The 13,725-nt window shown below is 38.0% G+C and overlaps 1 protein-coding gene across 1 annotated transcript in view; it reads left to right on the top strand.

The window, feature by feature from the left end:
- LOC103602182 overlaps positions 1-13,725 on the top strand; it is a gene marked incomplete at its 3' end in the record, with an annotated part of 161,050 nt that overhangs the window by 3,870 nt on the left and 143,455 nt on the right. The window contains 1 exon segment of the mRNA XM_008586599.1: positions 12,295-12,565. Coding sequence (XP_008584821.1) covers positions 12,295-12,565 — 271 coding nt within the window.

The raw sequence follows: 13,725 nt of genomic DNA, 5'->3' as shown, positions 1-13,725 counted from the left end.
AGACAGACCTCAGGAGAAAGCAGCCCTGCTGACACCTGGATCTTGGAATTGGTCTCTCGAAATGTGAGGAAATAAGTTTCTGTTGTCGCAGCACCCCAGGCTGGGACACGGTTCAGAGCAGGCTGGGAGCTACCAAGGTCTGTGCAGAGGAAGTGGTGCTTTGACTGAAGAAGTTGGCCTGGCAAGTGGTGCAAAGGATCCTGGCCTTGGATACAGGACACCAGGGTGGTTGAACTGCTGATGGCACAAGCATGTGCCCTCGGCATGCCTGAGTTCACCTGACAATGGGGCAGCAGGTCCTCTGCAGGCCTACACCACCTTCTCCCCAGACAAGTGCACACACACACACACACACATACACACATCTCTACACACCCACCTATGTTCACACCCACACAACTGTACATACACACCTACAGACACAATTTTGCNAGCTTAGCCAACCCTTCCATTTATTCTTGCCAAGGAGGAGGGCATGAGAGCGAAGCCATCCTGGACCCTCTATTTCAGCCCAGCCATCAGTTGAAGAGCAGCCCAAGTGGCCCCAGTTGACGCCGTGTGGAGATGAGTTATTTTCCTGAGTTGTGCCTGAATTCCTGATCTGCGTAATTGAGAGATACAGTAAATATTGCTGTTTTGAGCCACTAAGTTTTGGAGTAGTTTGTTATGCAGTAGTAGATGACTAAAGAAGTTATTTAGCCCCTTCTCCATACTGGATACTAAATCGAGTGCTGGAGAAATAAAGTCAGGGCCGTTCCCTGAAAGTGCTCACAAATGCAGCTTCCACAGATTGAACCTTGTATGCTTTCAAGGGAAAACAAAAATCATCCTATTTTTATATTCATCTTTGGATCATCCAAAAGGCATTTGGGTTTTGAGTGAAATGGTTTATCCTTTAGTTACGCTATGCATATGTAAAAAGGTAGGTGTGGGAGATGGAAATGGATCAAAAGGGGACTGTTATGGGATGAATTTTGTCCCCCCACCAACTTCACATGTTGAAGCCCTAAGAATGTGACTGTATTTGGAGAGAGGATCTTTAAAGAGGTAATTAAATTAAAATGAGATCATTAGGGTGCGTCTTACTTCAATCTGACTTGTGTCCTTATAAGAAGAGGAGATGAGGACAGGATACACACAGAGGGAGGACCATGTGAGGACACAGGGAGAAGACAGCACCTACAAGCCAAGGAGACAGACCTCAGGAGAAAGCAGCCCTGCTGACACCTGGATCTTGGAATTGGTCTCTCCAATTGTGAGGAAATAAGTTTCTGTTGTCGCAGCACCCCAGGCTGTGGTATGTTGTCATGGCAGACCTAACACACTAACACAGGGGCTCATGAAGTCCTGGTAACAATAAATTGTCCCTTTTTTCCAATGGACAAAAAGGAGCAGCAAAAGACTTCAACCTTTCAGAAATTAACAGGTAAATCTGGCATCTCTGAAATAAGCTAAAGTTGTGACAGGGAGAGGTCTGGCCCACTCTGTTCCTTTGGTGCAGCCACATCATACGGAGGAGGTTCTGGCTAATTGTAGGGTCCACATAGGCACCTTAGAAGCTCCAGAGCAAACCTCACTTAAACTCACTGTGCTACCAGACTATTTTCTGATCTGTAGAATATTTTAGAGTATATCAACCAGTTAATATTTATATATCAACGTGCCAAGGTATCATTATATAGAAGTATATGGGCACCATTCTTGTTTGACTGGAGGGAAATTCAATATGAATAAAATAGCAACTTTTCAAACATGACATTTAATCCATGCATGTAAATCAAACTGAGAATTTTATTTATTATTAAAAGGGTGGCATATTTTTATTATACTGAGAATGAAATACAAATACTGTAAAAAATTTAGTGCCTTTTCTTGAAATTCTAAGACACTTATCATATAGTCATCTAGCTAGTACTGGCATTCATTTTAAATTATAGCCATGAAATTAATAAGTTTGAAGTTTTATGCCCCCAAAAAGAATGCTCAATTTCAGTGAAACAGGCAAATTTATTTTTTATTTAAAGCTTCCTAAGTACTTCAGATGGTCAAGTACTTCAGTAATGCTCTGATTCTGATATGCACATGAAGAATACAGTTCATATACTTGTCATTATTAGTCATGGTTACCATGCTCTTCCCTGAGGTGTTTTCTGAAAGCTGCATATATCAGAAACTGATTAAAATTACCTTAAGTATTCATTCTTAAAATATGATGAACCCAACATTTTGCAAGAGGTTATTTTCTGTGTGACATTTAATATCTAAGAATTGAAATGATTTTAATAACTCATAGGAAGGAATGGTCTTAGGAAAACTATAGCCTGAGCATGATTTCTTTTATTGATTATTGATTATTAATCATTAATAATGGAGAGGCTTGGAGTACATTATGTTGTTCAGCCTTAGAAATTTTTCATTATATCAGTTGAAGGAAAGCCCTTTTTGTCAGTTCTTGAAAAGGTCACTTCTGCTGGTTAAGGGGTCCCCCAGACTTGTAAGAACCTTAATGGCAAGTGACTCTTCCTGAGTGGCTCGTGTTCGCTGGGCATTCTCCTCTCAGCAGTGGTCTCTCCTAACTCACCCCAACTCACTTCCCACTACACAGAGGAGGCTCCGATGGAGTAATGAGACACTGCCCCTCCCCTCCACCAAAATAAACAATGAAAAACGTGGCCCAAAGTGTAGCTGTTAAGAGAACATGTTTAGAATGAAGCTGACCAGAGTTCGAATCCTGGCTCTGCTACTTACATCATTCAAAGCTTTAGGAAAATGATTTAAACACCCTGGTGTCAATCCCCTCATCTATAAAATGGAAATTTAATAGCTATTTCAGAGGAATTTTATGAGTATTAAATAATATGATATATAAATTGTTTAGCATGACGGGTTTCATGGAGAGAATATCTGGTAGCTATGGTTGTTTTAATCATTATGATAATGATCGTCCATATACAATGTTCTCTGCTTTCCTGTGTATGTTAGGTTTCTCCAGCCCTTCAGAACATTCCTTCAAGAAGTTTTAATTACTCCTTTCTTAATTCTCTCCTCTGAGAAAACTCAGTTTACACTAAATTTGATTCTGTTTTGTTTCCACTCCTTGCTACTAGATGCTGTGAGGTAGAGTAGCATTTATTGAATGCCTGCTGTGTGCCAATTACATGACTGCATGCAATTACATCACTATATACAATTACATCACTAGATGCAATTACATCACTATTCACTATCAATGCCAACTTCACACAACCTGCCTAAGGGAAGCAACCCATATATTGGTTTCCATATCTGTAAATTATCCATCAATTCCTTTACTTTTTCTTTGTGTTTTTACCAGACTTACATCTTTTTCTAAAGGAAAATCTCTGTCTTTTCAGTCTCTCTCTTCTGTCTCTCAAAAGACAGACTCAGTATCATGTAGCAAACTAACATTTGGGAAGAAGGCTATTATATTACGTGACTTTGGCAGGTGGTCATTGGATCTTAATAATGTTTAGCAGCACAAGAATGTAAGCTTCTTGGGAGTAGGGACTTTGTTCTGTTTTGTTTGCTGCTGTATTGCCAGCATCTAGAAATATGGCTGTTTCAATAGATATTTTTTAAATGAATGAACAAACCTAAGAATTCTGAAGAGTGACACTGAGGTCTTCAAATAGACAACTAGTGACTGTCTTTTAGTTGAATTTATTTAACATTAGAAAATATTTGGGGTTTTATGTTATTGGGAATGCTTTCAAAATGCCATAAATCCATCTTTGCCCTTTGTGTCTGTTTTCTACCTCTGTTTGCATCCAATGTATTCAGAGTTGAGAATGCCCTAGTTGCAAAAGAGTAGTTCTTGTTCACGTGGCATGCAATTCAACAATCAAATCATTTTGAATTCTCTCAAGAGTAGGAACTTGCTTCTATATCTGAACTCACTCACATTCTGAGGGAATATGTTTTAATATTTCTACATCTATAAAAAATGCTTTACAATTACTTTTAAGGCATTAATTCTCATATGAACACCGAGTGAAGTCACCTAGGACTGAGTAGGACAAAGAATGTCTCTAAGGTCACACGGCCTGTTAATTGCAAAGTGTAGATCTGGCTATCTCTTTCCGTCCATCTGTCTCATATACCAAGCAATAGTCAATGACTTTGAACTGATGTGGCTTTCAAAGCTTTTGGCAATGGCAGGAAAAGGATTTATGTTTAAACAAAAATGTCACTAAACTTAAGGACCAATAAAGGTCCATCTAGTAAACTGCACATCAGATCATGTCAAGCCCCTGCTTAAAATCTTCCATTGCATTGAGATCTTCATTGCATTTAGAATAAAATCCAAATTCCTTATGTGGGCCTTCAAACCTTATGTGATTTGGCCTCTGTCCCACTGCCTAATCTTATTTTATCCTAGTTTTCTGCTGTGTATTTCATTCCTACCTCACTTTCCTTCTTTGAACACGCTGAGCTCATCCTCCCTGCAGGGCCACTGAAATTATTGTGATTTCCTATTCAACAGGCTGCTTCTTCAAACCTTCACATGGCTGCTCTTAGGGTAAAATGTGCTCCTTTAGACAAGAGTTTCTTAGAGAATAACCTTCTCCTCTAGTCATTTTCTGGTCCATCAATGTTTATTTTTATTATTTCAATGTCAGTTGTGGTGGGTTAATCATTTGTCCCTACTGATAAGGTCTTATTTCTTTGTTTAAGGTCTTTTTTCTTTGTTCATTGCTTATTCCCTCCCCCACCACATTATAGCTCAATGAGATTAGGAAGCCTGTTTGTCTTACTAAATTATTTTTGTCCTCCGTGCCAAAAATAGTGCTTAAGCACAAAAATGGACATTTAATAAATGCGTGTGAATGAATGAATGATTGGAGGGAAGCAGCAAAGTGGGATATGGCTTTTTGCATAGTCAAATCAGCAATTTGGTAGCTGGGGAAACATGAGCAAATCTTTACTCTATTAAACCTTTTTTCAATCACCTGTAAAATGGGCTAATGTCCACAACATAACAGAGCTGACATGCAGATCAAACTTGATAGGGTGCATGTAAGGGCTTTGTAGAGTACAGAGTGCTGCACAGGCATCAACTTCATTGCTAGGTATCTTTGGGGCAATGTGGGCTGCCCAGAGGGAAAATGTTGATTAGGAGTTATTGCCAAAAGTTTTCTCTCTTACAAATGATACATTTACATGCTCCTTGTGAAACCATTTGTTGGGTAATTTGTTGGTCTTTGATCTAATCAGGCTGCAGATGTTCAGAAATGCCATCTTTTTGTGTATCGAGGCTCACTCACTGGGGTTTGTAAAAGTAATGGGCTGTGCCCAATTTTTCCCCAATGTGTTCAACTCTCAGGGACAGTGAAGGGAAAGATCTATCTTTTGCCTAACAAGGAGAAACTGAAAAGAAAATTTAACTTTTGTTTTCACAGTAAAAAAAAGAAGCAAGAATCCCAGAACTGAATTTTCTATATTAAACATTCAATTAGATTTTCCCATCTCTCTAGTGTGAAACATTCTTGGTTGAACATTTGAGCAGCATGTGAAGAGATGAGTTATGACATATTGAGGTTGAGGTCAGGAAATGGAATTGCGATATAATGAGATGACATGCCATATATTTCCTCTTGATTTCTGTCATGTTTGATGGAAAATGGTAAAAAGGTCATATTGTTTAGCCAGTAATTATTCAAGTATGATTCAGTCAGATTTTAAACAGAAATATACTTGTCGTTAGCAGTGGAAATCAATCAATGGTCAAGGATTCAAAGCCTGTCTTGCTTATCTTTGTATCCATATTGGGAGGTGATTCTCAAAGTGTGGGCTGACACCCCCTCTGGTTCACAATTGGGCTGACACCCCCTCTGGTTCACAATCCATATTGGGAGGTGATTCTCAAAGTGTGGGCTGACACCCCCTCTGGTTCACAATTGGCTCAGCATGCGTGCTAAAACTCAGAGTCCCCAGCCCCATTCCACATTTGCTGATTTAGTGGTGAGCATGCGTCTTGGAAATCTGCACTTTTAATAAGCACCCATGGGTAATTCTTATACAAACTTAATTTTGGGGACTGCAAGTTTAGAGCCTTGAGGACATTATAGTATGATAATTGGTGTTTCTCAAATTACTAAATTAGTTATTGAGAAATCATGAAATTATATTCAGGAGCTTTAGGTTTGAGAGATCATAGAATTGGCCCTTCATTTAAGAAGGATTTTTATTAGGAATTATTAATTGGTCAGCTATCTTGTGAATTTAGCCCTTCAGAAAGACTCATTCTCTGAGGATCCTGTATTGTATTGGGGTAAAAATTGTTTTTTCTCAGTAAGCTCTATGTTTGTTTTGGGTACTTGAACCCAAAGTGAGCAATTTAGGAAAGAACAGGCTGGATACAGAGAAACATCTGGAGGAAGAGCCCTGGCTTCTCAGTTTGTAGGAATCATGAAGAACAGCAATAGGATAGAGCAGAATGACCTGAAGGCACCTCAGCGTGAATCTAAGGTGGGCTGCTGGAGGTCGGCCCCTCCTACATTCAGGACGCATCAGGAGTGGCTCTGGGGCAGGTGGCCCAGAATCAAGTCCCTGCTCTGCCCTCTGCATCTGCTTTGTGTGACCTACGTCTAAGTCTTTCTTTTTCTCAGTTGCCTCATTTATAAAATTGGGTCAATGATAGAATCTACTGCACAGGATTATGTAGCAACTGAGTTAATGAGGATACAGTGCTTTAAAATGTGCTTTGCATTTAGTAAATAAATGTTAACTGTTCAGATTAAAGAATTAAAACAAAAAAAATTTCCTAAAACAGAGATCTGGAATGACTACGTTCAGCACGATAGCACTGGTTTTCTAGTGGTGTAGAAAGTAAGAATCTCTCTCTTCTACTCAAGGCTGTGGTAGTTATAGCTCCTGCCACGCTCTGTCCTCAATCCCTGGGCCAAGATAAGTTTCCAAGAATAATTAGTTCATTTTGTCCCACGGCAGGAAGACTGGGGATTAGAACTAATTTATCTACTTATTTATCTTGGCCAAGGAATGAAGGAGAAGATAAGGGCACTATAAAGCTCTCGCTGGATAACCCAGATTACCCTGCGCTGTGGCCTTGACTCCCACTCATTTGTCCAGAGTTGTCTGCCTCCTCAAGAACGTTTTGCTGTTTCTAAATGAAAATTAATTATATTAACTTACTTCCTTGACTACCCTATTCCCTATTCATTTGAGACCTAGAAGACACCTTTTGATTTATGTCCCACACCCTTTATCTGCCAACATTGTCCCCAAGCCTATGTCTGGGTCCCATTGGTATCTCTGCCTATATGTCTGCTTAAAAACCTATGGATTAGAAAAGATCATCTCCAAGGTCTTGTCCAAGCTGAAGACAAGATTATTTGGTTATAATAAGCAAACTTTGGGGGAGAAAAATGGATTTGCTGATGAAGAGGTTGCTATGACAACATATATATTTTTGCAGTTATTGTGTGTGTGTGTGTGTGTGTGTGTGTGTGTGTGTGTGTGTGTGCAGGCATTTGAGAACATAATTTTAACAATAATAATTTTGACAGTGTTTAATATGCTTGTGTTTATATCATATATGTTAATATGTATTTAAGTATGTATTTAATAGGAAAAAACTAGGGAGTAAGACTGTAGTGAGGCTGTATTAAGGTCTTGAATGTGTGCTAAGGAATTACAATTTATGTGGTAAACATAAGTTTGTAATATGTCAGTTAGGCAAGAAACAGCCAACCATGTACCCGAGGGGGGCACTTATAGTAAACCAAAATTTCTGGGAACTTTTTGTGCCGGAGATAAAAGTAACTTTTTGTGACCAGAGTGCAGAGCAAAGAAGCTGGGCAAAGAAATGAAAGTTAGATTTTCCCTACAATGTATAATAATTTTATTTTGTTAGATTTTTTATTTTATTAAATTCAGGATTTTATGATAAGGAGATATGGATACTTGACTAAGTATCTCCCTTTGACAGTCAATAATAAGTTTTTCTTAGATATCATCGATGAGCCTTTAAGATTTTCTCTTTATCTTTCTGTCAATTTGACTATAATATGCCTAGGTGTTATTTTGTTTGTTTTACTTTTGCTTGAGATCTTCCAAGCTTCTTGATTTTGTAGATTGATGTCTTTCATTAATTTTGCAAAACTCTCAGCCATTATATTTTCACATATTTTTTTCCGTACCATTTTCTTTCTCTTTTTCTTTTAGGACACAAGTTACATGTGTGTTTGACTGTTTATTATTATCCCACAGGTCTTTCATGCTCCGGCCTGTTTCTCTTCACTCTTTTTGCCCTGTGCTTCCGTTGGTATAACTTCTATTGACTTCTCCTAGAATTCACCTATCCTTTTTTTTTTGTTGTATCCATTTCTACTGTTAAGCCCATTTAATAATTTTGTCACTTTAAATATTTTGTTTCTGTTTTAAAACTTTTAAAAAGTTCTCTGTCGAAATATTCCAACTTTTCACCAATTATTTTCATCTTTTCCTCTAATTTTTTATCCTAACTATAATGATTGTTTAAAGTCTTAGTTAATTCTAACATTTGAGTCACCTGTGGGTCAGTTTCTATTGACTGGTTTTCTTTTGTCTGTGCGTCACGTTTTCCTGCTTGTATGGATGTCTCATAATTGTGTATTGTATGCCAGACATTGTGTAAAAATGAATTGTAGAGACTGAGGTAGAAAATATTTATCCCCCACAAGGGGCTGGTCTCTGCTCAAATCAGGAATTGAGCTAAGTTGGGTTTGGGTTGCAGTTTACTTAGTTTTATTTACCACTGATTCCAAAAGCATTAAGTTAAAGGCCCCTCCTTCCAGCTGGGCTTGGTGTCCAAGCCCCATGTAACTGTGAGATTCTGCTCTGCTCTCCTGCCATGCCCCAAGATTTCTGTGACACTGGAAATCTCTTTTCGCCTTTCCATCTAGACCCTCTTGCCCACATGCTGCTGAGACCTTGGTAAAAGTCCCAAGGTGAGGACTTGCTCTGTGTCTGGGGCTCATATGTATTCAGTATGCCCCATTAGCACAAGATTGTTAAAAGTTCAGCCAGTTTCTCCTTTCCCCTGCAAAATCCCCCACTCGGTGACAGGTCTGCTTCTTTATTTGCTCCCCCAGATTAAAGCTGCTTCTAGTCCTAGCTCATGTATGAAAGGTTTATCCCTCTCTGAGATTTAGTTTCCTCTAAATTTCTTTGTGTCCTCAGCTTCCTGTTGGGTTAAAAAATATGCATAATTTTGTAACTTAAATGGTGTTTCCTCTTTGTTATGGTGGGAATGTTGGTCAATGGTTACCATCTTTAACATAACCAGAGGCAGGACTTTGAAGACCCTCTGTTTTTGAAGTCATTTTATCAATGTTTTTCTGATTATAAGAATAATCATTACAAAAAATTGAAAGTCTGGAAATATGAACAATACTTTATGAATATGAATTTTTGTCATTTTACATATTTACACTAGTCCTCTCTGGACTGATTTAATTTAAAAATATTTGGTGTCCAGGTGGAAAGAATTTTGCTTTCATTTCCAGTCCTCCATTCAACAGTCAGTCTTCAAAATTCTTCTTTGCCTCTTGGTTTCTACTTGTTCTCCACCCACCTTTCATATGTACTTATTGTGATATGGAAGGTGCATTACTCTTACGTTATTCACTGAAATCCAGCTCCATAGTATCTCTTCCTTCCGAAGGAGTGCTCTTCACGGTGCTCAGAAGATAAAGTGTTCAGAGGACGTTGCAACCTCCAACTACTGGGACTCTGATGCTGAGAAGGCATTAGTAGTTGCGGGAGACTGATACATTTATTTCTTTTAATATGTAGAACTTAATTACAAAGCTAATGAAGAATGCTCATGAAAATGTCACATCATAGTATAGCTGTGGAAATATTCAAGTTTGTGAAAGGAATTTTCTGAGAGATACAGTGAAACTTAGTGATCTTCCTTACCAAAGAGGGAAAGAATGCATCCCAAGCTGGATATTACAGAGCAAAAGAACTCCCCTGCAACACGCAGCCAGAGAAAGACACCAGAAGAATAAGGAAGTTAAGGCAATTGTTGGCCCATAAAGTAAATCCCTTTATTTATAATTTATTTGCTTTTATCTTCTTTTTCAATTGGTATTAGTGACTAGGTTTGGTCTTGTTCATGTATTTGTTTATTTTGGGAGCTGTCAGGGTAGTTGCATGTGACTTCTCTATCTTGTAGACAAGGCTGAGATGAAGTTCCTTTCGTGCATTGCTGCAGGTGACACAACTGCATGGTGTTCATATGCTTGATAGTCTTGAACTGTTTCTTATGCCAGAAGGATGCTGGGGTTTTGCATGTTCGCAGATGTGTTTTAACCTTGAATATGTTCTTTCCTTCTTTATTAAAATAAACTATTATCTAAACTATTATTTATTATCTAAATAGACTATTATCTAACTAGTTGGGATAAAGTTTAAAAATAAATGAATGAATGAACGAATGAATAAATGAATGAATGAATAAATAAATAAATAAATAATGTGTATTTTATATTTTTCTGAGTATTCTTATATTTACCATCTAAGTTGATAATTGCATCATGTCTCTGAGGAAGATATATCCCTGTTTTTTTTTTTTTTTTTCCTTTTTGTCTTTTTTCGTGACCGGTAACGGGATTTCAACCCTCGTTGTCGTGCCCGTACTGCAACTGGCAACAGGATTGCAACCCTCGGTATCGCGCCTGCACTGAGCTCAACCAGTGAGCGGACCGGTCTCTATATGGGATCCGAACCCTTGGCGGGAGCGACGCCGCGCTCCCAAGTGCCACACTCTACCGAGTGCGCCACCAGGCTGGCCCTCCCTGTTTTTTATTGATGAGAAAATTCAAGTGCATGGAAACTTAACTACTTGCCCAAGAATACAACAAAATTAATGATCCAAATGGGTTTGGTATTGGTCAGATTCTTACTTCATCTACTTTGGAAGTTTTGCTGAATAAGACCAGTTTAGTATTAAAGGGGCACTAGTTTTGATTTCTAAATGCAGGGATAGAAATAGATGAAATTATTATTAATAGCATCAGTTCAACTCTGTTTTTAAACAATGGCCCAAATCAGGTTTCTGACTCCATTTCTCCGTGTCCTACTCATTTAGCTTTTATTCTCTTATCAGAAAGGTTACTCCCAGCCAACTAGTCCAATGAAAAGTACGGCTTGATTAAGGATCTCTTTTGTCAGTAATTTGTGCCTAATGTTTTTAGCTTTCCCATGGGCTGTTGAAGAAAATGGTAAATCTGGTTTAAATGAAACCTGATCTTGTTAATGGTTTAATAGCAGCTGCCACAGGGTTATGGCATTTTTCAGCAGATGACTCTGTTTAATTTTATATCTAAACTAAGTCTTGCAATATTTACATAAATCGTATAAAATATACCTGCATAGTTTTGGCTAAATACATTGTTATAAAATATCAGTCTTAGGCAAGTTTTTATCTTTGTTTATAATTCTTTGTACAAAATTTTTAAAAATCCAAGGCTGTAATCTATTTTTTTAAAAGAAAAGATTATTCATGTGCTAAAATTATTATTATTTTTTAAAACTGAGAGATAAGCTCCATCTCTACACCTGGGGAATCGAAGAGCGACTTGGCCGGCCTGGTCACTGTAGTCATCTTTATACCTAGTAGTATTTATTTAACACTGACAAATTGTTTATACAATGACATGCATTATAGTGTCAATGAAATAAACAGAGTAGTCACAAAATTAAATGAGACTCTTTTTCCTTCAAGAGGTGAGCCTTGTAATAATACTTCAGATTATCTTTATGGGTAAGATTAGTTTCTCTGGAGTGTAATAGTTTGTTCAACCACTTTTTAAAAAGCATTTATTCTGTGCAAAGCACTTGTTCTGGGCAGGTGAGTGATACAGAGATGAATGACGGGCATGTAAAAGAATCACTATGATGGAATATAGAAATAGTCGTACAATAGTGGTACCAGCTCAAGCAACGAGAAAGGAAAATACAGTATATCACATTAGCTAATGTGTTACAAGCTTGATTTCTAAAGCTCATAAATTGCAGAATCTTGAACTGGCAATGTTGAATTTGTCTTGTTTGGGTCCCATTTTCATGGTAATATTGTTGCTCAATTACCTGGGGCTGAACGGATTATTTATGTAAATACATCTGGTGGTGAGTTTTCAAGGGCAAACAACAGGAGCACAGAACAACTTTTTACTTAATTCGAAGTTTTCTACAGGCATCACTGAATACAATGTGTTTCTAGAAATCAAACATCCCAATCTTCCCTTGTTTTAATGTCTTTCCTAGGTACTCCCTCAAAAGAAAGATGTGAAACCGGGCATGACTTTCTTGTTTGAACTTTTCCTCCTTCGTGGGACGTCAGCTTGCCTTGACCTGGTTGTGGGTTGGGCAGTCTTCCCTTTGTGTGATAACAACTTTGATGCAGTGGAGGGAAAATTCAAGTGTCCCCTCCCCCAGGGACATTATGACCAGAACCTTGGCAACTTCAGGGAAATTGAAGATGTGATTTGCCTGGACTTGGACCACTGGCTGTGCAATCTCTATTTTCAGGTTTGCAATATGATTTTGTGAGTGCGAGAGAATTTAAAATTTTTCTAAAGCTGCTTCCTTCTAGCCTTTAGCATCCTTTCATGTTATTGAAAATTTTAATAAGTATCATAAAATGGTAAAAGTAATTACATCTTAATGCTGATTTCTGATAATGTGGATTAAATTGGTATGTAGATATAAGGAATAAAATTCTAATGTTAGTGAGAAACATAAAGATAATTTAATACACTCTTCTATGTTATGAATTGGCCAGAACTGCCACCAGAGTCCTCTTGTTCTCAGTTCACCATCTGTGGCTGCTGGAGCAGACTGTGCAGCTTCATTTCATCAACATGGGGATGGGGCGATGGTATGTTTCCTTATCCTTTGTACTCACTCAGCTTCTGTTATGTGTTGAGTGTTGCCATTTTAGGGATAAAAAGAGATAAGCTGTGGTCTCTGCCATCCAGACTCTTGCCATCTATCTAACCCGACAGATGTGTTCATACAAAAAACAATTAGACTCGCATTTCCGCAGGATTTGAGTAGCCATCACACAACTACCTCCCTTAACCACACCACTTCAAAGCACACCGTCTTTTGTGTTTACTTCACATATTTAAAACAACCAACCAAAGAAACAAAAAAACACTTGGGCATACACCATTTATTTGCGTCTGTTTGGTATTCTGTCTATGTTCAAACCCAGTCTTTTAGCAGAAATGCCATTGCTTAAATTCATTCCAGGCAATCACCAGAGAGGATTCAGAAAAGAAAATGACAGGCTACTTCAAGTATAAAGCATCCCAACAATTCGTAGGCTGTTTTTGTCCTCTGTGTCCAAATTTGTTCTTCCTGATGATGTTTTCCAGGTGGCCCATATCATAAAATTCCATGAATTGTTCTAACTTACCAACATTTGATTTTATCTGTCTGTGTATCTGTATCTCCACTTACCTACTATGTATCTGTCTGTCCTCTGCCTACCTACCGGTCTAACTGATGGAACTATTAATATGGACATTTCCAAGACTCACATGTAAGAACCAGGGCACATGGCTTTGAAATCAGTAGCTACATGTCCTTCTTGTGGGATGGTTTTCCTGTTTCCTATTTATTTTGAGTAGATTATCTGGCATTTTTTTTTCTTTTAGCTAATTCTGCTATAATGTTTTGCTGAAATAGTGA

Source organism: Galeopterus variegatus, unplaced genomic scaffold, assembly GCF_000696425.1.
Source record: "Galeopterus variegatus unplaced genomic scaffold, G_variegatus-3.0.2 Scaffold4040, whole genome shotgun sequence".
Taxonomy (NCBI): domain Eukaryota; kingdom Metazoa; phylum Chordata; class Mammalia; order Dermoptera; family Cynocephalidae; genus Galeopterus; species Galeopterus variegatus.
This window is presented reverse-complemented; position numbering and strand designations above follow the sequence as displayed.